The sequence below is a fragment of the Bos indicus genome, chromosome 20, assembly GCF_029378745.1.
Source record: "Bos indicus isolate NIAB-ARS_2022 breed Sahiwal x Tharparkar chromosome 20, NIAB-ARS_B.indTharparkar_mat_pri_1.0, whole genome shotgun sequence".
Taxonomy (NCBI): Eukaryota; Metazoa; Chordata; class Mammalia; order Artiodactyla; family Bovidae; genus Bos; species Bos indicus.
In genome coordinates, this window is record NC_091779.1 from 67,570,082 (window position 1) to 67,597,185 (window position 27,104).

Below are 27,104 nucleotides of genomic sequence, written 5' to 3' on the forward strand. Positions count from 1 at the left end.
ATGGAGATGTATGTATATCTACATGTATAACTTCTTTTCCAGATTATTTTATACTGCAGTTTATTACAAAATATTGAATCTAGTTTTCCATGCTATACGGTAGGACTGTGTGGTCTATTTTGTATATACTAGTTTGTATCTGGTAATCTCACACTCATAATTTATCCCCCCCCCCCCCCGCCCCCACACTTTCCCTCTGGTAACTGTAAGTTGGTTTTCTATGGCTGTGACTTGTTTCTGTTTTGCAAATAAGCTCATTTGTATCATTTTTTTAGATCCCGCATGTAAGTGATATCATATTTTTCTCTGTCTGACTCCCTTCATTTAGTATGACAATCTTTAGGTTTATCCATGGTGCTGCAAATGGCTTTACTTCCTTTTCTGTGGCTGAATAACAGTCCAGTGTGTGTGTGCGTATGGCTGTTGTTCAGTAGGTAAATCATGTCCAAGTCTTTGCAAACCCACGGACTACAGGACACCAGGCTTCCCTGTCCTACACCATCTCCAGGAGTTTGCTCAAACTCAGGTCCACTGAGTCAGTGATACCATCCAACCATCTCACACTCTGTTGCCCCCTTCTCCTCCTGCCCTCAATCTTTCCCAGCATCAGGGTCTTGTCCAAATGAGACCGCATCTTCTTTATCCATTCATATGTCAATGGACATCTAGGTTACTTCCATGCCTTGACTATCAACATTGGGGTGCATGTATAGATGTGATTAACATTTAAATCGGCGGACTTTGAGTAAAGCCAATCACCCTCCATAATGGGGTGGGCCTCACCCAATCGGTTGAAGGGTCCCAGAGCAACAACCAATGTTTCCCTGAGAAGCAGGAATTTGGCCTCAAGACTACACTGTAGAGACTCTGCCTGAGTTTCCAGCCTGCTGCCCTGCAGAACTGACGCTTGAGGCTGCAGCCTCAGCTCTTACCTGAACTCCTGGAGTGCTCCCTGCCCTACAGATGTGTGAAACCTCCACAGCTGTGTGAGTCAGTCCCTTAAAGCAACCCCCCCTCATAACCTACGGTGCCTGTGTCTCTAGAGAACGCTGACTAATAAAGCAGGCTGAAGTGAAAGTCGCTCAGTTGTGTCTAACTTGTTGCAATCCTGTGGACTGTAGCCCAACAGTCTGTCCCTGGAATTCTTCAGGCAAGAATACTGGAGTGGGTTGCCATTCCCTTCTCTGGGGTGGCGGGGGTGGGGGGGGTCTTCCCGACCCAGGGATCGAACCTGGTTCTCCCACACAGTGGGCAGATTCTTTACCTGGTTCTCCGGCACAGTGGGCAGATTCTTTATCGTCTGAGCCATCAGGGAAGCTCAGTGAAGCAGGGAGCGCCTGTTAACTGATCGTGGCGTCTCTAGGGAGGCCGCACCTACCCGTTGCAGACTGCAGGTGCAGCTGGAGAAAACCTGGTCCCTGGGCAGGGAGCTGTGGACCTGCCCCTGGCACTGGCCACCACCATCCCCAGGTCACCAGCTGTCTTCCCTGCAGCCTTCTCACTCAGGGGCCCTGTCTACTCAGACTGGTTCTAGCACTTTCTACCATATTCTGAGCTCCATTTCTGCCTCTCTGAGGCCAGGATCCCGATTCTGTGCCTGTCTTCCGCATTTCCGAGTAAACCTCACAAAGAATCACAGCTGTTCAGAAGCACGCTGCACAATATAAAATTTATTATAAAACTTCAGCAAATATAAATATCCAGGAGCCATTTGGAATGGAGACCACACCGCAGAAAAAGACTGAAATCTGGGGTTGGGTGGGGAGGGGAGGTTGGAGGCCCCCTGCTGCGTAGCTTTTCACTTGGAAATCCTTGGCCTCCCTTCAGAATGGATGTTAGGAAAACAACCAAAATTTACGGGGGAAAAAAATCGAAAACCCTGCAGCACATAAAAGCAAACCCAAGTGGGCCAATCACAGCCCACAGTGCTTGGTGTAAACCCCATGGAGTCTCTAACTCGGGTCCAGCCTGTCATTCTGCCACTTGAAAGAGAAAAGCATTAAGAAATGCGTTTACATAGGAACACTCACTTGTAAATAACTGAGAAAGAGAGAAAAGGCAACGTGTGAGAATTCTTTCTTGCTTCCAACGGGTCTGAAAGGGACAGAGCACCATGGCGGGAATTTCATTTCCCGTTTCCAGAGGCCAGGCTCCCCACCAGCATGGAGACCAGCTCACCTGCCCGGGGCCACCCGGGGTCCCTGTGCAGAGAAACCGCCGCTGGGGCAGGACACAGGCCTCGGAACACTGGGGAGGCAGCCCGGAGGGGCTGACCCCGCCTCCGGAAGCGGTGGTTTCCAGGTGGCAGCTGGGCCAGTCCTTAGAAGCAGACCTTCTGCAAGTCTTCCTTATTCCGGGCCGGCCTGCTTTGCCAGAGGTCCGCGGTTCAGGGCGAGCAGGTTGGGGAGCTCTGTCCTGACTCCACGCCTCCTCCCCGCCAAGTGTGTGCCTGTGTGCCCGGGGATGAACACACACACACACCCACGTGCATGCACACACACACACGTGCATGCACACACACACGTGCATGCACACACAGGCACACGTGTAGTCTGGTCCACGAGCTCCGCACGGATTTTTCTTCTTCCTGGGACGCCTGCTGGTGGAGAGACCACACGGCCAGCTGGTGCTAGAGACGGCCCCCGCGCCTGCTGGCTCACAGGTTGGACGTGGAGCAGGCTTTGCAGCACTGCTGGCCGTAGAAGCGGTGGCCGCACACTCCGTGCTGGGGCGCCAGGGCACACCAGCGGAAGCGGTCCCCGCAGGAGGCACCTGAAAGCCAGCAGCCCCGCGTCAGTCACCGGTGCCGCACCCCACCCTGGGTCAGCCGCCACCCGCGGAAACCCCGGCAAACCAAGGCAAGCCTGCCGCCACCCTGTGGCTGCTCTGCAGGGAGGGCAGCTCTGCAGGTCACACGGACCATGTGGGTCGTGCTGTTTTCACAAGATCTTTCTTGGCAGGTTCCTGCAAAGCTGTCATTTTCTGCTTTTCGTGCTAAACACCCCCCACGGAACCACTCAGCCACCCGAGACAACGGGTCTTCTGTGGACTGGACTCTGGTTCTCGGATCCCTGATTGAAGCAGACCACTCACTCTCCTCCAGCCCCATTTTCTCCTCCAGGAACCTCGACAGACAGACAGACAGGGCACGGTGCTGCAAATCCCCAAGGCACTTTGGGTATGTGTGCAGGGATCGCGTTTACCGAGCAGCCAAGGAGCAGCAGGAGAAGGGGACGACAGAGGATGAGATGGTTGGATGGCATCACTGACTCAATGGACATGAGTTTGAGTGAACTCTGGGAGTTGGTGATGGACAGGGAGGCCTGGCGTGCTGCGATTCATGGGGTCGCAGAGTCGGACATGACTGAGTGACTGAACTGAACTGAAGGAAATCCCATGGACAGAGGAGCATAGCACGCTGCAGTCCAGGGGGTTGCAAAAGAATGGGACACGACTTGGCGACCCTAACATCAACAACAAATGAATACGTTGGGGTCTCGTTTAACTTGGGGTGCAAAAGGCTGCTTTACTCAGAATGGCCTTCCCTGAATACAGACAGCAGCAGGGAAACACAAGAGGCAGTTGTGCTTGCTGAAAGCCAAATGGCTCTCGCAGCCGCCTGTGCCGTTTCCGGGGAGGAAGGCGTGAGCAGCGAGGGGTCTGCTCCGTGGGCCCTTTCATGGGGAAAACTGGTGGAGGTGGAGAGAGAACAGTGTAGCGGACACAAGACCCTCTAACCCGCGGGGACCCCTGGTTGCTCAGCTCTCTTAGCAACCACTCCAGAAACCCGACAGCCCCAGCCGGATCGCGAAGGTCAAACCCAGGCGGGGGAGGGGGGGGCCCCCGACACTCACCTTTCTTCTCTGCGATGGGGCAGAACCGGGTGTTGCAGGCCTGGGAGACGGTGGGCTTCTGCAGCACGGAGCAGCCCGCGGCCGGCCGGCCCCCCGCCAGGCACTGCACGGACCGCATCTGCATGCCGCCCCCGCAGCTGGCCGTGCACTGCGGGAGACACGAGCCGCCGTCACGCTGGGCCACCCGGCCGTCCAGCCATCCCTTTCTACGGGTCCCCTCCACCCCGGCTCCGCAAGGTGGTCTCTCTGTTTCTTGACCGGGGTAGGGGGCTGAACACAAGTTGCATATTTCCCAGGTATGGACACTGGGAAGACAGGCCCAGAAGTCTGAACATCTTGAATCATCAAGGGTTCGATGGACACACACAAAGCGACACCTGTCTGGGGATACAGGCTGCAGGCCGATCCCGAGACCCTCTCACAAGCCAGCCTTTCTGGTGCCCCTGACTCGGAAAAGCTTGACAAGCCAGGCCCCTCCACAGAGGCACAAAGACAGCCCTCTGGACCCCAAGTTTTGCAGGGACTCCGGATGCCTGGGCATGGCCGCCCCCTCCCAGGAACACCATGTCCCTACACTGGGGCCCCGCACTCTGAGGCTCAGAGCACAGCGGAGCCAGGGCAGGGAGAGGCGGCTCAGTCAGACCAGTCCTCACCAGCGGGCCGGGCACATACCCCATAGACCACGGCAGTGGGTCCACTGGAGACCCACTGCTGGCAAGAAACCGGGAGAGACCCAAACCTGCAGCAATGAATCTGCCCAGAAAGAAAGCGGCTCACAGTCCAGACCGAATTCTGACAAGCTCACGGCATGGCTCCTACAAGGCTGCGTGTTCAAGAATGCTAAGAATGTTAAGTGGTAGAGGAGCCCCTGCAGAAAGATGGGGTCAGGAAACAATCTGGAGGTCCTGGTGCACGGTGGGTTAAGTTAAATAGTCGCGTTAACGCGTGAGGATAAAGCTCTGCTGATTTGGAGACACACACACAAGTCAGGCTGCTGCCAAGATGTGTGGACAGGACCAATGCCAGGATCCCCCTGGAACAGTGGCCCGGGGGTGGTCTTCCATGGCCGAAACCGCCCACGGCCAGACTCTGAGGACCGGCTGCAGACAGAGCCAGGGCAGGTGGCTTGTAAACCCCTTGGGAGAGGGACGCAGTGATGCGGTAAGTAGAACATCTTGGTTTGCCCCTCGACGGAGGAGAGAAGCTGGAAACAGAGTCCCCAGAGCTCATAAGCTGAAGGAGTCGTTCTTTCTTCTTTTTTCCCTCTTTCGGGACAGGACGTCTGGGCCTCTGGAGAGAAAACCCAGGGCTTTTCGCTGATGAGCGTGTGGGTTTGGAACACACCCTGTGAGGCTGAGCCCTGCTCTTCAAATTCAACATCATCGGCGAACACTGTGGGTCGCCCCGTTTCAGGGTAGGACACCGGCAGCCAGGAGCGCGACAGTGCCACGGGCAGACTGGTGACGCGTCCCCGAGTCGTCAGGCCCGCTCGAGTCGTGTCAGCTGTCTTCCTTGGGCTGCGGCGTCTCGGACTCGTGACACATGCCCGAGTGGTCAGGCCCGCTCGGCCGTGCCAGCTGTCTTGCTGGGACTGTGGCGTCTCTGAGCGTCCCGGCAGAACCACGCTCCTGGCCCGCAGCCTCTGACTCGGGTCCCAGGCGCTCCCTCAGCCCCTGTCCCGGGCTGGGAACTCACTCGGGGACCTGGTTCCTAGTTCTCTTTTCTCATCCATAGTGTTGAACCTCTCTGCCTTGGAGTTGAATTTCTTTCATCACGAGCAGCAGGGCAGACTGCCACTCCCTGCATATATCATATCTGTTTATATTTGAACCCAAGTTGTGGGCACAGAGGTTGACATAACTATATTTACAGAAAACAGTTTTTACAATTAAAATTCATGTTTTAACATGCTGATACTTTTGACCTACTTAAAACAGGAAATGCTTGAAAAGGATACAGTCCAAATGTCCTGTGGTCCAGTATTTTAAATGAAACAGTTTCTAATACCATTCGGGGAGGAGTTCCTGTATTTCTAAATGAAAAGGTGACATCAGATTTGAAGATGTGCTAAGTCATTTCAGTTGTGTTCGACTCTTTGCCATTCCATGGACCTCAGCCCACCAGGCTCCTCTGTCCGTGGGATTCTCCAGGCAAGAATACTGGGGTGGGCTGCCATGCCCTCTCTCCAGAGGATCTTCCTCACCCAGGGATTGAACCCGTGTGTCTTCTGTCTCCTGCACTGGCAGCTGGGTTCTTCACTGCTAGCACCACTGGGAAGCCCCAAGTTTGGAGATAAGCAGAACCAAAGGCACAAACACACCTAGAGGGCAGGTGCAGAGTGGGCGGCGAGCGAGAGCAGCCTCCGGTGGGCTTCAAAGACTCTGCTGCTCCCCATGGCCTGGCCGCAGAGCGCACAGTGCCGATGACAGGGACACCAGCCCCAGACGAGAGTGAAGCTGTGCTGGAGGGGAAAGTTCTCCAGATGAGGACCAGATGCGGCTGCCCTCAGGCACTCATGGATTTGCTTTTCATCTGAAATTCCACATTCCGCAAACACTCCCTGAATACTCAGTATGGAGAGTGTGCCCTGGTGGACACTGGGGACTGTATATATAAAACATGCATGCATGTATGTGTACACATATGTCAACATGGGGAACACACCGCAGAACAGCAGGGCACTCGCCACAGAGTGACCGGTCTGGACGGCTGTTTTGTGACTGCATCTGCTTTCAAGCAGCTCACGTCAGCGGGGCAGCCTTGACGTCTGACGGGGCCGCAGCACGGACGTGGCACGATTCTGGGATGGGAGGCGCGATTCTCCACTCCGGAGTCTGCTTTCTGTCCTTGCTTCCTTTTTAGCACAGGGCGCCCGGGAAGCTCGAGGATGCGGGACGCGCTTCTTGGGAGGGCAGTCACTGCCTGGGTGGGGAAGACTGCCACCTGCAGCTGCCCGGGTCATTCCCGTGGCACCAGGCATGGAGCACGCCTTATGGGAAGTGATTTGGAGAGAGACGAAGACTCCTGAAAGTTCCTCTGAAAGCGATGGGGAGCAGACATCCGCCTGCGGTTCCCGGGATCAGCCTCTGGGATCAACGAAGATCCCGCTTGCTGGCCCTGAGAGATCTTCTTCGATGGGAGTGTCCTGGTGGCCTGGTGCTCCGTGGATCTCATAAACTTGGTAGGACTTCACCTCGGAGGTCCTGGAGCCAGTGTTGCCTGATACGGTTATGAGAGCTGGCCCAGGCGGGAGCACAGACGTTCGTGGCCGTCCCCGCTATCATCTTCATCTGCTTTCTCTGTTTTCTTCATGTGGACCATTTTTAAAGTCCCTACTGAATTTACTACAATATTGCTTCTGCTTTATGTTTTGCTTTTTGGCCTTGAGGAATTAAGATCTTACCTCCAGGGATGGAGCCTGCACCTCCTGCACTGGAAGGCCAAGCCCCAGCCACCGGCCTGCCAGGCAAGTCCCTTCCTTTGCTTCTTAAAAACTGACCACCCAGACCCAAGTGCCCAAGAAGACACTGGGCTCTGAGCTGCTCTTGTGTTGCCCTCACTCACAGATGGCAACAGGACAGGCAGAGAGGGCTGCGAGGAGCCCAAAGCCAGAAGCAGGGCCAGGAAGTAGGCTGGGTCAACAGTAGTGTGTGCAGAATTCTTCCCTTACAGCTGCAGGGAGCGCAGGAGGAGGAGGGAACTGGGGACACGGAGACGCCAGGACAGATCCCGCAGCCCCTCTCGGCCTGGGCTGGCCAAGCCTGGGGACCAGGCGGGTTACAGCCATTGTGGGGGCTCAACCCCCATCCTCATTTGCTCAGCTTTGTGGTTGGCCTCAAACAGACTTACAATCACCTGTTTCTTCCAGATCTCGCATTTCTTCCCCATCCATACTCACCTCTGGGGAGCTCAGCCCAGCTTTTACCCAAACCATTACATCCTCTTACCCTGCACAGGGTTAGGGTTTAGAACAACCACGCTGAGCCTGTGCGCTCAGTCATGTCTGACTCTGTGAGACCCCATGGACGGTAGCCCACCAGGCCCTCTGTGCATGGGATTCTCCAGGCAAGAACACTGGAGTGGGTTGCCATTTCCTTCTCCCGGGGATCATCGCCATCCAGAGATAGCACCCACAGATCCTCCATCTCCTGCATTGGCAGGCTGGTTCTTCTTCACCACCAGCGCCACCTGGGAGGCCCTAGAACAATCACAAGTGCCCTAAAAGACGGAGTAACCTTTGGAGATCACCCCCTGGAAGGGCCCCCGCAACCCCGACCCCCAGAAACCCAACACCTCATGGGCTCTGGAGGGAAGGGCCTGGAGCTGGCTCCATGGGCCTGGGGGCTACACTCTGGCAGAAACCTTCCAGCCCAGGGCAGCTGGCAACACCGAAGAGGGGCTCTGCCCGCCACCCCTTCATCCCTACCTGAGACCAGGGCGAGGCAAACCAGCTGGCCCGCGGGGGTCCTGCGGCAGCAAATGCGGGGCGTTTGGGGCAGGGAAACGGGGCACAGGCACGCTGCAGCTCCAGCTGGGGCTGCGGCAGGTGCAGGCACTTCTTGGAGGCCAGCTCACGGTACTTCCCAGACACGTACTTCTCAGCACACTTCAGGAACCTTTTCTGGGTTCCTCTTTCACAGGTAACAGAGCACTGAAAAGAAGACAACCAAGGACGTGTGTGAAAGGCATGTCTCTCCACGTGGTGGCCGTCTCTCTCGCAAAATCGTTGAGTGGAGATGCCTCCTGATTACGTCAGCCTGAACATTTATAGATGTGTGAACAGTCAGTCCATCCTAAACGACATCAACCCTGAATACTCATGGGAAGGACTGATGCTGAAGCTGAAGCTCCAATACTTTGGCCACCTGATTGATACTTTTGAACTGAGGTGTTGGAGAAGACTCTTGAGGGTCCCTTGGACTGCAAGGAGATCAAATCAGTCCATCCTAAAGGAAATCAACCCTGAATGCTCATTGGAAGGACTGATAATGAAGCTGAAACTCCAATACTTTGGCAACCTGATGCAAAGAACTGACCTATTTGAAAAGACCCTGATGCTGGGAAAAATTGAAGGCAAGAGGAGAAGCAGACGACAGAGGATGAGATGGCTGGATGGCATCACCAACTCAATGGACATGGGTTTGGGTGAACTCCGGGAGTTGGTGATGGACAGGGAGGCCTGGCGTGCTGGGGGTCCCAAAGAGTCGGACACAACTTAGCGAGTGAACAACAAACAGTCAGTGAAATTTATGGGACCTCTGCATTTTAAAATGGTGTTAACAGTATCTGCCAAAAAAACAACGACTCTCTTGAGGTCACAGTGGCCTGGTACTAGAGACATAAGTTGGGGCAGGGCAGTTAGAAACCATGAAGGGAGTAATTCCGGAGCTATCGCTGCACTGGGGAGTGAAGATGCTGGGCTGTAACCGACACCAGAATGCACTGGAATCTACCACACAAGGATGTCAGGTAAACCCCAGAGCTCCTCAGATTCACACACCCAACAGCAGCGTGATGCTGGCCCCTAGCACAGGGGCAGGCGGGGGAGACCCAGGGCTTCCATCTCCCCCGGGAAGCTGAGTGCTGCCCTGGACAGAGCACAGCAGGCTCATTCGTTCCGACCAGACGTGCTCTGAGCCCGAGCTGCCGCTGCAGCCACACCCTCTTGCATGGACAGCGGGGCCCTGGGCCAACCTGTGGCCAGGCGGGGCTGCAGCCACGTGACACACGGGGATGACGCAGAAGGCCAGGCACAGACTGCACCAGGAGGCTGGCTTGGAGGTCACAGGGCAGGTCCCGGGGGCTGGCATCGCTGCCCCGGGCTGGCATGTCTGCAGGTCCCATCCACGGAGGAGGCTGGGTGCCTGGGGCTCTGGCCTCATGCTCAGGCTCGGCTTTGGGGCGTGCTTGGCGGGTCCTGCTGCCAGAACAGAGCTGGAGGGCTCCTCTCGGGGGCTTGTTGGGGCCAAGCTTGAGGAAGCTCTGGGGTGTGGTGAGTGTGTGTGTGTGTGTGTGTGTGCACGCCCAAATGTGTTAGATATTCAGGACAAGGGATTTCCACCTGGACACCTTCCAGACACCGTGTGTGTTAATCGCTCAGTCATGTCTGACCCTTGGTGATCCCAAGGACTGTAACCCACCAGGCTCCTCTGTCCATGGGATTCTCCAGGCAAGAATACTGGAGTGGGCAGCCATTCCCTTCACCAGGGGATCTTCCCAACACAGAGATCAAACCCCACACTGCAGGTGGGTTCTTTACCACCGCGCCACCTGGGAAGCCCTTACTAGGCAGATCAAGCTGTTTCCTTCCTAAGGACTCAGCCTCTGGAGATATGCACAGAATCGAATGTCTCCTAATGACTGCATGATTCAGTCATCTAGACACTGATGCCCCTGTTCCCAGGTGAGAGAGGATCGGGAGTTCTTCCTTAGCAGCAGCAGGGTTCACGCAGTAGTGATGCTGTTTTTATTTTTCAGGGGCAAACAAGGGCTGTCTCATTCGGGGTAAATGTCCTGCCTGGCACGCCGTCACTTTATAGAGGCCTTCCTCCCTCCTGGACTAGACGCCATTGGTGGCCTGGGTGGGGATGAGACCCCGAGTCTGCCCCTGAGGGCCAGGGATCAGGGGGCCTTCTTTCCCCGGTTGCTATGGAAACCAGCTGTGTGGGCTTCGTACACGCATGCATCTCAGGACACGCTGTCTCCTCCTGCGGTCACCCCCCTGCCCCACCACCTAGGCACGTCCTGGGAAACGGCTGCAGCTGCTCGGGGTGAGGTGGGTCCCTCAGCCCACAGCGGGCATGATGAACACCCCCCGGCCAGCACCTGTTCACCCACCCATCCACTCCACATCGAGGGAGGGATGATTGTGTGGGTGACCTGGGTGGGGTGCTCCACGGATGTGATACGAAAGCCAGAGAACACGCCAAGGAGTGGAGGCCAGGTGTGGGGCTGAATACCAGGGGCAGTGGGACCGGAGACTTAGAGGAAAGGAGCGGAAGCAGAGGAACCCAGCAAGGAGGGGTGGCCTGAGGTGGAAGGTGGTCGACCCAGTTCCACCTGGACCCGGCACGCCTAGCTGGGACCAATGCATCTACCTGGGATCCGGCACACCCACCTGGGAAGGTGCACCCACCTGGGACCAGGCGGACACGAGCCACTGCAGCTTCCTGTGCTTGGGGCAGCGCCTGAGCAGACAGGCCTCGTGAGTCCTGGGCTTGGGCTCCGCGGTGCAGACGGCGTCCGGCAGCAGCTGTGCCCTGGCTGAGGGGTTGGTGCTCTTACAGGCCACGGACCTCTTCCGCCAGCCCTTCCCGCAGGTTCGTGAGCACTGCGCGCAGGAAGAGCGAGTGTCGGCTCCCTCGAGAGGGGGATGGGACCGAGCTGGGGCTCCAGCCCTGAGCCCCGAGGCTGGGGAGACTCCAGGTGCCCCCACACCCTGCACTGCACAGGAGGGACCCCATTCACCACCCCACCCATGCCAGCCCCCCCACCCCACTTACCTCCGCCCAGGGCCCGGTGCTCCACGCCGGCGGGCAGCTCTGAGGCTGGCAGGCCTGTCGGCTGGAGGGGACAGGCTGTGGACACAGGCTGGCCGAGACCCGCTCCGATTTGTAGTGCGCGCGCCGCGTGCACTGGACCGCCCGGCTCTGCGTGCCCCCTCCGCACGTACGGCTGCAGGCGCTCCAGTTCCCCACTGACCAGCTGCGGAGACAGGGGACCCCACGGTGAGGGGCGGGGCTGCGTCTCCAGGAGGAGGGGGCAGGGTCCGGGGGCGGGGCATCAACCTGCATAACTTCCCACCTGCTGCCTCCTGTGCGCAGTCCTTTTCAGTCCTGCGTGTGGTCTCCCAGGCCCCTGCCCCTTCTAATTTCCTGATTAGTGTTCCTGACGTCAGGCCTCCCCTCCTCTGGCTGTCAGCTTCTCTTGGGCTTGGAAATAACTCCCCTCAACGCAGTGCATCTATTCCCCCCACCCCCAACCTTTTCCTAAAAGGAAAATTTCAAACATATACAAAAATATAGGCCCTCCGTGTCCCTGTCCACCCAGTCTCAAAGATTATCAGTTTATGTCCCCGATCCCTATAGCATTTTGAAGCAAATTCTAGACATACTCATATCTCAATACACACCTCTAAAAGATAAGGAGTCAGGTTTTTCAGCCTAATTATAATGCCACTGTGACATTTGAAAATTTTAACAATAATCCCTTAACATCTTTAAATAGTCAATGTTCCATTCCCAATTATGTTGTCCCTGTCAAAATTTAATCTGCTTGCTGGAGTCAGAATCCAAATAAAGCTCCTGCTTTGAATTGGTTGATGTGTCTTTTGTTTTGGTCTATAGGTTCTCCGAAATTTCATTTAGTTTTCTCTTTGTTACAGAATGACAGAAAGATGGCTCACCTTACTACATCTCTACAGCTTTCTTTCTTTTTTTTTTTGCTGATCACAGGACTTTGCAAGCTACATCTCTGTGGTATCACTTAGAAGGCTCTCTGTCCTCTGCCCTTCTTGCAATTAAGTCATTAGTCTAAAGACTTTGTCATATTTGGGGGTTTTTGTTTTGTGTCTACAGATGCCCTGAAATTGTACCAATACTAGGTGGGCTGAGCCCCCCAAATTGCTGAACAAAACCACCAGCATGCGTCCTCAAGTTCTCAAAGGGGTCTGGGACCCAAATCATGGTCGAGCCTGTCTTTGGGCTTTTGTGAAAGTTCTAAGGAAGAAGGAGGCGATGGAGGGAGGAGAGGGGAGTCGATGACACTTGCTGGATTAGGAAGTGGGGTGACCCCGCCCCGGGACTTGGCAGCGCTGCAGTGGCACCAGGTGCACTCGGGCTGCACTGTGAAATGGGAAAGCGCCTGCTGCATCAGGAAACAAGGATGCCACAGCTATCCGTGATTCCAGCCCTCCCACGTGGGCTTCCGAGCTGGGCCCCACTCCCTGCACGAGGAACTGAAGGATGTCGCAGCCATCAGCAGTTCCAGCCCTCCAGCGTGAGCCAGAAGGCCCTAAGGGAATTCAAGAGAGAGAAAAAGTTCTCCTTAAATGTGCAGGGTGCTGGCCCCAGATAGCTGAGATGCGTTATGACAGGAATGACTTCAATGATCCCAGACTTGCATCTTCCCATGCATAGAAGAACACTAAATTCCTTAACTTGGTATCTGATTTTCCTTACTTAACAATCTTTGATGTTCAGACTGCCTGCCCTCCTTGCTGCAAACTGGTGTATAGCCTGACTCCCCTCCCGCCCCCTTGGAACGGTTTTCTCAGGGTCACTGAGATGCCCTCTCCCGAGCTTGGAATCCTTAACATTCCGGATAAATAACTCTCTACTTTCAGGTTGCAACTGTATTTTTGTAGTTGACAGAACCATGATATGTTTACTTAGGTTTGTTTGTAGAAGCTTTGAGCTAGATTATGCCAAAGTATTTCTCATGAACAGACTCTATTATCTTTCTAAGAAAATTATTTAAAAACTGTGATTAAAAGTTTTATGCATATAATAATAAACTATGTCAGGTTTGTAAGAACTGTTCCGTATCAACTGCGGAAATGCTTCCACTTCTCAGTGTTAACAAGATTGTTGCTGTTGTTTAGTTGCTCCGTTGTATCAGACTCTGCGACCCCGTGGACTGGAGCCCACCAGACTCCTCTGTCCATGGGATATTTCAGGCAAGAAATCTGGAGTGGGTTGCCATTCCCTTCTCCAGGGGATCTTCCCAACCCAGGGATTGAACCCTCATCTCCTACACTGTAGGTAGATTCTTCACTGCTGAGCTATTGGGAAGCCTGGTCTTTACCATCATGTTAAACCATGTAAATTATGCAAACTCCTTAGGAAACCCAGGCTTTGGGCTCCTGGCTGCGTTGATTCTTCATCTGGAGGCTCTCCATTGCTTTTCTATTTTTTATGTTTCCTCCCACTTCTTACATTTGCTTCTCAACTGCGCAGCCTCATAAACTCTAACTGGTCAACCCTGGGTCTGTGGAGGTGTCTTGGCTGCTCCGAGGCTTTTCACATCCCTGTGTTAAGTCCTCGGTCTCCACCGTCTTAAGCTGTTCCAGTGGGTTGGTCCATGCTCTGACCTCCTCTTAGCCGCACACCATTAAGAAATGGTCCTGTGCAAAAATCGTTCACACGGCATCTGGAGATCACAGGCAGAGCTCCGGGCAAATGTCTTGACTGCAGCTCAGGAAAGAGTCAAATCCACACAAGCTTCTGTGCTGGTGTCTGAGGGTCCACTGAGCAGAACGAGCCGTGTCGGGTGGCTGACGAGCGGCCGTACCTGTCCTGCTGTGGTCTGGTTTTTCAAGTCCGCCAGCTGGAACAGAGCAGGCCGTGGGTGTGACTCCCGTCAGTCAGGTGCCCCAGGCAGGGCCTGGAGCACTCGGCCACCCGGCCACCACGGTCCTGCCCCCAGCCCAGGAGTCACCTGGCAGGACTTACCCTGCAGCTCTCAGAGCTGCCTGGACAAGTGGTGGAGTTTACAGTAGTTACTCAACAGTCTGGGCAGGGTTCCCTGGCACCGTCTGCCCCATATTCAATGTCACTAATTGTCAACAGTCAGGAGCTGCTTCTCATAAAATGACTTTTGCCTTCCCATTAAAAAAATAGCAATATTTTGGTTTTGGTTATTTAATGTTTCCTCTGAAACTGCAACAAGGGTATTTGAAAATGCAAATTCTCAACAAGGGTGTTTGGTTTAGTGCAGTACGCTGTCGTGAAGCACTCCCCAGGCAGCCTCAGGGCTGTGACTGCCCTTCAGGCTCAGAGGTCACCCTTGGCGGGGACCAGACCTGTGGCTCACGGCCGAGCCCCACCTGTATGGTCAGCTCAGGGCTGTCACAGAGTCAGCATCAGAAACCGCTAACTTCGTTTTAGAATTGGGTTTCAGTGTCTCTTCCTGCTCCCTTCAAAGTTTTCAGACAAAGCACCCTGCTGATCCCATTTTCAGGAGTAACTCCTGGTCGTCGGTGGAGTGGCCTCTCATAACTCAGTAAGCACATGGGGTAATGACCGGGCAGAACCCGGTTGATGGGGTGAACCTAGAGAAGGCTGTGTTCACCGCTGGGTTTAGCTCCAGGGAGGTGCAGGCTGGACAGGGCGAAGGACAGCATGCGAACACAGCTCCAGTTACAAAGTGTCCCCACGTCGGTCAGGACTTTCACAGGCTGGTGTCCGTCACCGCCTTCAGGAAGGATGCTCTCAGTCACATTGCCCGCTTTGACTTTGTGACATGATCTTTAAAATCCTCTGTGACTACAAACACGGACATTCACACGCCCCATACTCAGTGGCCTGGACTGTGACAGTTGCCATTGAGGCCCAGCGGTCACTGGGTGGGTTCTGAAGACAGAAGGGTCTTGTCTTCATAGGAAACTACAGCCACGCCACACGTGCAGGCAATTGAGGTTTACCACGCTTTCCGTCTACGTGAAGTTGTCGACTTAAAAAACATTCACAACCTAAAAAGCTGAGAGTTATGTTTTATTTGGTGGGAATTTTTAGAGCTTAAGCCCAGGGGGCAGAATCTCAAGGAACCCTGAGAGAACTCTCCAAGGAGCTGAGGGGAGGAGCCAGGTTACATAGAAGTTTTGTGACAAAGGGCAGGTAGTCTGAACATCAAGACTATTGTTGAAGAAAACCAGATATCTCAAGTGAAGGAATTTAGTGCTTTTCTATATATGGGAAGGCACAAGGGTCTGTGCTCATTAAACTGTTCCTTTCATATGCTGTTGGGGCAAGTAACCTGTATTTTCACATCCTGAGCTCCGCCCCCGGGACTCACTGTGGGTAGTAGCCGCTGTCAGCTGCTAGATCATAGGGATTCTCCTCCTTCCTGAGCACCCTTAGGACTCACCAGCTCACACTGGAGGGCTGCCATCGCTGAGGACTATGACACCCTTGTTTACTGATATGGCGGGAAATACGCTGCTGCTTTCAAGATAACAATGCACATCCCATAATAAACAGATGCCAGTTTGAAAAATCTGCCTTAGCTGCAGGAAGAGAATGTCCGCGAACACATTAACTTAAAGAGAGCAGACAGACTGGGAGCTGAAAGCTCAGTAGCTGAGATCACAAGACTCAGGGTGATGAAGAGGGAGAGAAGCTGATTTCTGAGCCCATCTGGCAGCTGGCCACGCATGGGCTGTTCGCTGGCCTGGCCCATATGCTGAGTCAGGAATTACTGGTCTCTGTCAGGGGATGTTTCAACTGTATCAGAGGGTGCCAGCTGCACTCCAGGCCAGTTCCGAGGCAGAAGTCCAGTGCTGAAAGGGCCAATGATCTCGGTAACCAACTGTGTGAGTGAGTGGTGTGAGAGGCCAGAGCTGTTGGACACACAGCTTGCACTCTGCACTCCTGCCTTGACGCCGAGAGCAAGTCTTCCTGAACTGCAGCAGTAAGTACATTAGAAGTGACAGCAACACGCCAAACACACACATCCTCCACCAGGTGTTGGCAGGGATGTGCTAGACTCTCTGGTTGTCTGCTGGATGCAATGCCGGGGAAAGGCCTCCATGGTCACCCCAGAACTGAAAGTCCATTACTGATGACTGGCTGGCAAGGATGGGAGCCAGACTTCAGGGAACTGGGCACCTGGATCAAGAATCCAGGCTCTGGGAAGCTGGCAGCTTAACAGTGACTTCACTTTGTTCAGTCTCAAAAGGCAAACTCCTTTGTTCGATGTGAGAGTGAAGGAGAGATTTATTATGAGTCATGCATAGGACTGAATTTTTTCATCGTTAAGGCAGCATTTCTTTGCTGACTCACATGGAGCCAAACTGCAGGACCTCAAAACCTCCCCAAAAAGGAGGTTCAGTGGATGTTAACCTTACGGACTGCGAGAAGCCAAAGATACGGAGATTTTTTATTATTCAGGGGCTGATGTGCTATTTTTACTGAACTTTCCTGTCTCACTCCCCTGTCATCAAATGTTATCTTAAGAAGAATCAGTAAGATCTACAGAGCTTCATTTACATGGGGGAGGCACGGGAAATGGAATTATGAGGGATACACAGGCCAAAGAAATCTACCTCGCTGTTCCAGACAGCCTTGATAATTTCCTGTTTCAGCAAAAACCCTTCATCTGGAGGTTTTTTCTCTGCAGACCATGGAGGGTGTGTGATCCCATTAACTCAAATGAAAAACCCCGGCTCATAAAAGGTGAGAGGGAAATGCTTAGATTCTGAGTGACAGTGAAGGGCTGCTTATTTGCAGGGCTGCTCCCTTTAGCCAGTTTCCACGGGAAACTGGAAGAAAGAGGCTGAGTCTTAGAGTTGGGTAGGGCTTCAGATATGGTCTGCTTTTCCAGTTGTATGTTATGGATGGGGAAGTGGCACCTCAAGAAGCAAAGTGTCATGGAGGGAGTGGATAATGCAAACAAGATGGAGCTCAGGACTCCCCCAGCGCTGCCCTCTGCCTCATCCTTGCTCTGCTGGGAAGAGTGAGCATCTCCCCATTGTGAGATGTCAACATGGGGAAGGCAGCCACCTCCCTCTCCTCTTCACCCCATTCAGCACCCAACCATCGAGCCAGCTCTGTGTCACAAACACCTCTGCTATGGAGTAAAAATAAAAAACTGGAGTGGTAACTACATACAGGTAGCCCAGTGAGCAACCTATACCCAACTGCAACTGAAACTGAGTAATGACTTGGTCAGCGGTAACTCCCTCCACTTTCACAGGGTTCGCACCCCAATTCTTGTGCCCAAGGATGACCCCAGGGGCTGAGAGGACCTGTGGCTCAGCCCAGTGCTGAGACAGTATTTCCCAAACCACGGCTGCCTGGCAGGGCTTTCAAACATCCACACGCACCTGGTCTTTCCCCCGCTCTGCAGGAATCACAAATCTGCGGTTGAGAGTCAGAAATCTGAATTTTTGCAAAGCCCTCCTTCCCTGGATTGGGAAGGAGGGCTCTGTAAAAGCCCTTGAGATGACCAAGAAACAGGAAACCTGCTCATCAGGGCAGTCCAGGGCTCTGGCTCCTGCGGGTGGTAACTGCCCTCGCTCCCAGTTGTGTTAAAGTGGCTGAAAGAAACACAAGCTGGAATCAAGATTGCGGGGAGAAAGATCAATAACCTCAGATATGCAGATGACACCACCCTTATGGCAGAAAGTGAAGAGGAACTCAAAAGCCTCTTGATGAAAGTTAAAGTGGAGAGTGAAAAAGTTGGCTTAAAGCTCAACATTCAGAAAACGAAGATCATGGCATCCGGTCCCATCACTTCATGGGAAATAGATGGGGAAACAGTGGAAACTGTGTCAGACTTTATTTTTTGGGGCTCCAAAATCACTGCAGATGGTGACTACAGCCATGAAATTAAAAGACGCTTACTCCTTGGAAGGAAAGTTATGACCAACCTAGATAGCATATTCAAAAGTAGAGACATTACTTTGCCAACAAAGGTCCATCTAGTCAAGGCTATGATTTTTCCAGTGGTCATGTATGGATGTGAGAGTTGGACTGTGAAGAAGGCTGAGCACTGAAGAATTGATGCTTTTGAACTGTGGTGTTGGAGAAGATTCTTGAGAGTCCCCTGGACTACAAGGAGATCCAACCAGTCCATTCTGAAGGAGATCAGCCCTGGGATTTCTTTGGAAGGAATGATGCTAAAGCTGAAACTCCAGTACTTTGGCCACCTCATGTGAAGAGTTGACTCGTTGGAAAAGACTCTGATGCTGGGAGGGATTGGGGGCAGGAGAAGGGGATGACAGAGGGTGAGATGGCTGGATGGCATCACTGACTCGATGGATGTGAGTCTGAGTGAACTCCAGGAGTTGGTGATGGACAGGGAGGCCTGGCGTGCTATGATTCATGGGGTCGCGAAGAGTCAGACACGACTGAGCGACTGAACTGACTGAACTGATGCTATTTTTAATGATTATGAGAACTCAGAGGTGCCAATAAAACATCAGGGGCAAAGCCTGGTGAGTAGGTTCCTCTCCAAAAAGCCATCGACCCTCACTCCTCACGACAGGACATCAGAAAAGCCCACTCAGGCAACCCCATTGCCTGGCAGCTCCCATGCCCCGGCCACCCCATCTTCAAGCATCATCCCTGGCTGTAAACACTCTTCTCTGGAGCTGGCATCTGGCCCCAGACTCAGCGACCGAGCCTCTCGGAGGCTAGCATGTCAGGCAGGCTTGGGCTCCTTCTGGAAGAAAGACTTCTCAGAACCAAAGTGGTGGAGAAGCTGGGTCAGAACAGAGCTGCTTCTCCTGTACGGCCCTTCTGACCTCAAAGTGAAGTGCTCAGAGAAGTAAAGGCAGACACATCCAGTGCTGATACTCCGGATCCTCCCAAACAACCCAACCTGACAGCTGGGGAGACATGGTGTTGACCTAAGGAAGGTCCCATGGAGCAAGGTCTTTGGAAATGCACATTTCTGTCAGGCATTGTCCACTTTAAAGTGCACAATGTGCAAAGTGAGGACTGGAGTCCGGGAGACAGCACCTCAGTGGCTCTGAGAAATCACTCCTGAGAAGTGGGGGGGTTGGTGGGGGACAGGAAGGTCAGTACACATGTGATTTTGGTGAAGCGGAAGTTCATGCAATTCAGCACATATCTTTCCAGAACGTTTCTGCTAATCTCATGAAGCTTTTGCTAATCACGAGAAGCAGTTGTCACCATGAAGGGTTTTAGTGCTTTTCTATATACGGGGAGATACAAAAATTGGGCTTATAAAACCGGTTCCTGAAAATATCTGAGTCTGAAGACCTCCCTCCAGCGTTGCCCTGAGCACAGAGGGCCTCGTCTCTGCTCTCCACCCTGAACTCCTTGCAGCTTCACTGGTGGCTCAGATGGTAAAGGATCTGCCTGCAATGAGGGAGACCTGGGTTCTATCCCTGGGTTTGGAAGATCCCCTAGAGCAGGGAATGGCAACCCACTCCAGTATTCTTGCCTGGAGAATTTCATGGACAGAGAAGCCTGGCAGTTACAGCCCATGGAGTCACCAAGAATAGGACATGACCGAGTGACTAACTGAACTCCTTTTGAGGGGTGTTGAAGCTCAGCAGCTGTAGCAGTACATGATTTAATCCTTATACATACTCAACATTCAGAAAACTAAGATCATGGCATCCGGTCCCATCACTTCATGACAAATAGATGGGGAAACAGTGGAAATAGTGAAAGGCTTTATTTTCTTGGGCTCCAAAATCACTGCAGATGGTGACTGCAGCCGTGAAATTAAGAGACGTTTACTCCTTGGAAGGAAAGTTATGATCAGCTTATACAGCATATTAAAAAGCAGAGACATTACTTTGCCAACAAAGGTCCATCTAGTCAAGGCTATGGTTTTTCCAGTGGTCATGTATTGATGTGAGAGTTGGACTATAAAGAAAGCAGAGAGCTGAAGAATTGATGCTTTTGAACTGTGGTGTTGGAGAAGATCCTTGAGAGTCCCTTGGACTGAAAGAAGATCCAACCAGTCCATTCTAAAGGAAATCAGTCCTGAATATTCAGGACTGATGTTGGAGCTGAAACTCCAATACTTTGGCCACTTGATGTGAAGAAGTAACTCATCAGAAAAGATCGATGCTGGGAAAGATTGAGGGCAGGAAGAGAAGGGGATGACAGAGGATGAGATGGTTGGATGGCATCACCGACTCAATGGCCATGAGTTTGAGTGAACTCTGGGAGTTGGCGATGGACAGGGAAGCCTGGCTGCTGCAGTCCATGGGGTCACAAAGGATCAGACATGACTGAGCAACTGAACTGAACTGAACTGAACTGAGAGATATGTGGCAAGTGCCTGTCATCTGTATCTGACAGGATGGAAGCTTGTGACAATAGATGTATTCATAGCTGGGGACACCATTTAGGTTACAAATATTCTACCACCCTGCCCCCTCAGTAGACAGTTGGTTTTTTACTGGGCAAGACCAATATAACTTCTGACATGAGACTCCTTCAGCGTCATCTCCCAAGAGAACAGAACAGTGGGCGCCTCCTCCGTCAGCGTCTGTTCCTGGGGACGCTTGCTGTCGGTTCTGTTCTTCTCTGAACACGAGACGCCCTCTGGATGGGCGCCTCCCTCTTACTGATGCATTTCCAGCCTCGGGAGCAGCTCCCCGCTCTGTTCTGAACTGACCCGTCAGATTCTTGGACGTCTTTTCTGTCTTGGCAAAACGGCCGGGCTGCTGCCTACACCATGCTGAGCGCCAGGTGGGGTGAAAGGCCAGCCGTGCCCCAGGCTGTCAGCATCCTTCCCTGACACCCAGTGACGCCTGGCCGCACAGGAACCAGCGGAGCCTGCCCTCAGGGCTGCCTCTGCCAGCTGAACTTGGAATCGGAATTATGTAATATAATGAGGCTTGGTGTCGCTGGATGAAACATGAGCTTGGAGAAGGAGAAGGCTGTTTCTATGAACACTGGGTTGAATCTCTGGAATGACTCAGTAGAGACCCGTCATTAAATGGAACTGCTCTCAGCTTAGGTGTGGCTCAGAGAAAAATAAAGTCTGGAGAAAACATGAAAGATTTAAGATGATTTTGCACCCGGGTGAATGGGACAGGTTTCAAGTTTTTCCTTCAAGAAACTTAAACAGAACATCATAGGTGTGGGCATATTTTATGCAAATAATCAACTTAGATCTTTAATAGGCAGATTCCTACCCAAGTAAGCTTTGGTTATAACTGAAGGAGTTAGCAAATGGATGAACATTTCTGTATTTTAAGTGAAAACACAGGTTCAAGGCATATGTGTATCTTGTATTTTTAAAGGAATTTCTCTTAATTTGCCATTTTCATCAGTGGACCAAAATGAGGGTCACTCTCATCCTCTGTCTGATGAGAACCCTGACTCCCCCCGTAAGCATCTCACCTGTAGAGACCTCTGCATCTCCATCACATGGCACTCCCACCTGGCATGTGATGGGAACTCAGAGCCAGCATTCCCCACTGCCCCATTGTGCCCCCTCTGCCCTGTGTGCCCATTCCAGGGGGTGGAACCCCTCCTGGTTTCTGTCCTCTAGCTCTTCCCATGTCTCCCCCCATCACGGATTCTATTTCCCAATTCCCCAGCAAAGCTGCCCTTCCTGAGTGTGTGTGCGTGTGTGCTAAGTCGCTTCAGTCGTGTCCGACTCTTTGTGACACCATGGACTGTAGCCCACCAGGCTCCTCTGTCCATGGGATTCTCCAGGCAAGAATAGTGGAGTGGGTTGCCATGCCCTCCTCCAGGGTATCTTCCTGACCCAGAGATCAAACCCACATCTCTTATATCTCCTGCATTGGCAGGTGGGTTATTTACCATTAGCACCACAAGGGAAGCCCCTCTGATCAAATCCAGGTCGATGGTGGTTCATTTTATGTGTCAACTTGATTGGGTCATGGTACCCAGATATTTGCTCAAATATTAGTCCAGGTGTTTCTGGGGAGGTGTTTTTTTTTTTTTTTAAGATGAGGTTAGCATTTAACTCAGGAGGTTCTAAGTGAAGTAGATTGTCCCCCATAACGTGGGTGGGCCTCGCTCAATCAGTTGAAGTCCTTAATAGAAAAATACTGAGGTTCCCCAGAAGAAAAGAATATTCTAGCAGCAGACAACCTTTGAACTTGAACCATGGCACTGACTCTTCCCTGGGTCTCCAGATTTTGGACCTGCCAGCCTCCACAATTACATGGGTTGATTTCTTAAAATCTCTGCACACACACACACACACACACACACAGGCACACACACACCCTCTACTGGTTCTGTCTGTCTGAGAACCTGGCCCAGTGTAAGATCTTTGTCATTTCCCATTTGAATTGCCTCTGCACTGGCCTCCTTGCTCCTGGGTTTGGTGTGATAAAAGCCAGCCTCCCATCTGCTACCAGGAAGTTAGTTTCAGTGCTAACATGAATGGGCCCCTTCACTACCTAAAGTCCTTTCCAGTTCGGTTTCCTGGGATACGTGGTTCACCACCCAGGTGAACCTGCTGCATCACTGGGCTCCTTGCCTTCTTCCTCAGGTACTTATGATTTGGCAAAGTACTAGATGCAGAGTACGAGGTGCAGGGTACAAGGCGTAGAGCATTAGGTATAGGGTACTAGATGCAGAACGCCAGGCTCCCAGTACTAGGTGCAGGGTACTAGGTGCAGGGTACTAGGTTTAGAGTACCAGGCTCCCAGTACTAGGTGCAGAGTACGAGGTGCAGGGTACAAGGCATAGAGTATTAGGTATAGGGTACCAGATGCAGAACGCCAGGCTCCCAGTACTAGGTGCAGGGTACAAGGCGTAGAGTATTAGGTATAGGGTACTAGATGCAGAATGCCAGGCTCCCAGTACTAGGTGCAGGGTACTAGGTTTAGAGTACCAGGCTCCTAGTACTAGGTGCAGGGTACTAGGTGCAGAATGCTAGGTTTAGAGTACCAGGCTCCCAGTACTAGGCGCAGGGTACTAGGTGCAGAGTATTAGGTATAGGGTACTAGATGCAGAATGCCAGGCTCCCAGTACTAGGTGCAGGATACTAGGTACAGAGAGCTAGGTTTAGAGTACCAGGCTCCCGGTACTAGGTGCAGGGTACTAAGCTCCATCCTAGTGCAGGGTAACTCCTCCTCCACCCCATCCTCCACCTTCCCTCTCCTCCTCCTCCTCAGCCCTCACCTGGCGGGTGAGGTCATTCACATGCAGTCCAGCTGGCTCTATAAATACAGCCTCTCCGTCTATCTACTCAACATACAAGCAAAGAAGGAAAGCCATGTTTCCTTACTGCATCAACTGTATTTCACATGTACTTTTTGACAGTCAATGAAGGGCTGATAAGGACATAACTAGTAAATATGAATTTTTAAAAAGTGAAAAAAAATCCCACAAAGACGTGCCCATTAATTTTGTTGCATTACTTCTAAGTAATTTTCTAATTATGGGTAAAGATCATGTGCTCAAGAGATCATGCTGCTGAAAGTATGTAATTCTCCACTCAGAAAAGAATTATTGAGAAACTTTAGAACTAAGTTCTAAAAATGGTGCTGGGGGAAGAATGAGGGAATATGGAAAACAACGGTGACCTAACATATTTATTTACATCTGGAGAAAGGAAACATGGAAACTATCTCAACTATACTCAGCTGAATTAGAGACACAGGAGAGGCCCTGGGCAGGTTTTCCCATCTGTCCAGGTGTTTCTCACCTGAGCACAGGGCAGACATAGCTGGTCGCTGGTGAAGGAACATGGTTCTGCACCGTGAAGGTTTAGATCCATCTCGAAACCAGTGCAACATCGTAAAGCAATTATCCTCCCAAAAAATGAAAAAAGACCCTGGAAAAGAACCTGATGCTAGGAAAGAATAAAGGTAAACGGAGAAGAAAGGAAATCAGCCCTGAATGTTCATCGGAAGGACTGATGCTGAAGCTGAAACGCCAATCCTTTGGCCACCTGATGTGAAGAAGTGACTCATTTCAAAAGACTCTGATGCTGGGAAAGATTGAAGACGGGAGGAGAAGGGGACGACAGAGGATGAGATGGCTGGATGGCATCACTGACTCAATGGGCATGGGTTTGAGTAAGCCCTGGGAGTTGGTGATGGACAAGGAGGCCTGGCGTGCTGCAGCCCATGGGGCCACAAAGAGTCAGACACGACTTAGGGACCAAACAACAACACAGAGAAAAAAAGAAGTTAAAAAAAGCCTGTCTTTCAAAAAGAAAAGATAATGAGATACTTTGGAAACCCCTAAGGGACGACGCTAAAGCTTTTTGAGTTATGGGAATAAGCAGACTCTTGCAGTTTCTTGACCTGCTTTCAAGCAACACCTTATTAAGGAGCGTTCCCAAAGGACAAAGGCTCCTTCTCCCACCATGTCCAGAGAAAATGGCATTACGCTGTCCACAAGACTTAAACATTTTGATAGCAGGTGAGGAAATGATACAATTTATGGACAATCCAGTTGTATGAACAAGAGCTTACATGTTATGTGGATCTGTGGATTCCACATGGGATTTCCTTGTTGATTTAGAGAAACTTTCCTATCCTGAAGATATGCCATTTTCCCTAATTGAGAAAGGATGAGGTAATGTTTACCCAAATCACTGAGCGTGTGTAAATACACCCTTTAACTCACTCTAAGAGACACTCACAAGCTCACGACAGGAGGCTTGAACCTGTAAGAGTTCAGATTCTCTCAACTACTTGGATTATGCTTGGAGAAGGAAACGTCAATGCACTCCAGCATTCTTGCCTGGAGAATCCCTTGGACAGAGGAGCCTGGTGGGCTACAGTCCACAGAGTCGCAAAGAATCGGACACAACTGAAGCGACTTAGCACACATGCACGGATTATGCTGCTACAATAACATGAAGGCTTATTTTTCCCCGAAAAAGGCTGACAGATAATAGAGATGACATTTTCTATTCAGATACTCTTTTTCTGAAAAGAAAAAAAGCTTTCATCTAGCCCAGGAGTTGGCAAGCATTTCCCTAAAGGGCCAGAGAGTAGACAGTAGGTATTTTAGGCCGATGGCCACACGATTGCAAGTCCTCCACCTTGCTGTGGCAGGGAGAAAGCAGCCAGAGGCAGGACGTAAGAGAACGGGCAGGGAGTGTCCCAATAAAACTTTATTTGCAGAATCAGGAGGTGGGCTGCATGTGGACCTGGGGCCACAGTGTGCCAGCCCCAGACTTATCCGTTCCACTTAGGAAGGCGTGGACCGAACACAGCTGCAGACACCAGGAAGTGCTGGGTATTTGTACAACAATCGGTATGGCTCTATAAGGTCAGCGTGTCAGGGTTTAGACCCAGCCTAAGTGCAACCAAAGCAGATTACTGGGAGGAGTGGGTGGACACACTGCCTCATCGTGGGGGACAGATGTCAACAACACAACAGTGACAACAAGAACAGCCAGCCGCATACAATCGATCTTGAAGTTCCAACAAAGAAGAGTCACAAATAAGACAGGGAATCAAACGCAAGGCATATGGCTTCAGTACACGGGGGCAGGGGGCAGATCGTGGGCTCCCTGAAGGGACGGCCAGGCTGGGCTCTGAGAACCCAGACAGCCAAGAGCTCCTGACCGTCCTGCGGTCCTGCCAGCTGGGGGCTGGTCCTCATTCCAGCTGCTGGAGGACAGGGGAGAGCTTGGGAAGGCCCCACAAGTGGTGTGGGCCAAGGTTTGCGCCCAGGGTCCAGCCTGCAGGCAAGGCACTCCCTGGCTCCCTTTCTATGCTTACATGTTGCCCACTTTGTGCCCTGTGCCCTTCCAAATGCTTATGTGGATTAATCCACTCACACACCCATCCGTCTAACAACCCCAGGGAGGTGTCGTCAGAATTCTTATTTTACAGATGAGGAAACCGAGGCCCGGAGACAGTGGAGCCTGGACACAGCTCAGGCTTCGAGTCCCTCAGGCTCTGGACAGTCAAGGTCACACTGCCGGGAAGCAGCAGGGCCAGAGGGAACAGGGGAGAGCCGTGCTCTCAGCCGCCCTGAGTTCTGCTGCTCAGTGAGTCCAGGCCTCTGCAAAGTGGGCCTTTTAGCTGGGAATCGAATGAGGCTGTTGTTCATTGTGGCTTAGCTCTAAACCAGCCCAGGATAAATGCCTATGTTGGGGGGGAGGGGCATTAATCTTGAGTGGGTAGTTAAAAATTTTATGTGTATTGCTTCCACATACGTGTAAGTGTGGAATTCACTGTTTAAAGTAAATGCTGTGTATTTCTACTTTATGGATCATCACCATATAAAGCACTTTTTTCAAAAGTCCATAATGATTCAGTATTGAATCAGTGCTACGGTTTCTCCAGTAGTCATGTACAGATGTGAGAGCTGGACCCTAAAGAAGGCTGAGTGCTGAAGAATTGATGTTTTCGAACTGTGGTGCCAGAGAAGACTCTTGAGAGTCTGCTGGACAATAAGGAGATCAAACCAGTCAATCCTAGTGGAAATCAACCCTGAATATGCATTGGAGGGACTGATGCTGAAGCTGAAGCTCTGATCCTTTGGTCACCTGATGAGAAGAGCCGACTTACTGGAAAAGTCCCTGATGCTGGGAAAGATTGAGGGCATGAGGAGAAGGGGGTGACAGAGGATCAGATGGTTGGATGGCATCACTGACTCGATGGATATGAGTTTGAGCAAGTTCTGGGAGTTGGTGATAGACAGGGAAGCCTGGCGTGCTGCAGTCCATGGGGTTGCAGAGTCAGACAAGACTGAGTGAGCAACAACAAAACACAAATACTCAGTTAGGTCCATGCTGTTTCCAAATATTTTTCTCCTCAGTCACCACAACATCCAGATTTTCTGCAACATCTGAAATATCTCTTCCTGCCTC

At 52.0% G+C, this 27,104-nt stretch overlaps 1 protein-coding gene across 1 annotated transcript in view; it reads right to left on the minus strand.

Annotated features, from left to right (window-relative positions):
* Nucleotides 1-204: 204 nt before the first annotated feature.
* Nucleotides 205-27,104, minus strand: part of ADAMTS16 (ADAM metallopeptidase with thrombospondin type 1 motif 16) — a 194,417-nt gene continuing 167,517 nt past the window's right edge. The window contains exons 18-22 of the mRNA XM_070774930.1: nt 11,357-11,558; nt 10,990-11,184; nt 8,281-8,505; nt 3,855-4,002; nt 205-2,772 (exon numbers count right to left, since the gene is read on the minus strand). Of these exons, the coding sequence (XP_070631031.1) occupies nt 2,657-2,772; nt 3,855-4,002; nt 8,281-8,505; nt 10,990-11,184; nt 11,357-11,558 (886 nt within the window). The 3' untranslated portion in view covers nt 205-2,656. The remainder of the gene's footprint in view (nt 2,773-3,854; nt 4,003-8,280; nt 8,506-10,989; nt 11,185-11,356; nt 11,559-27,104) is intronic.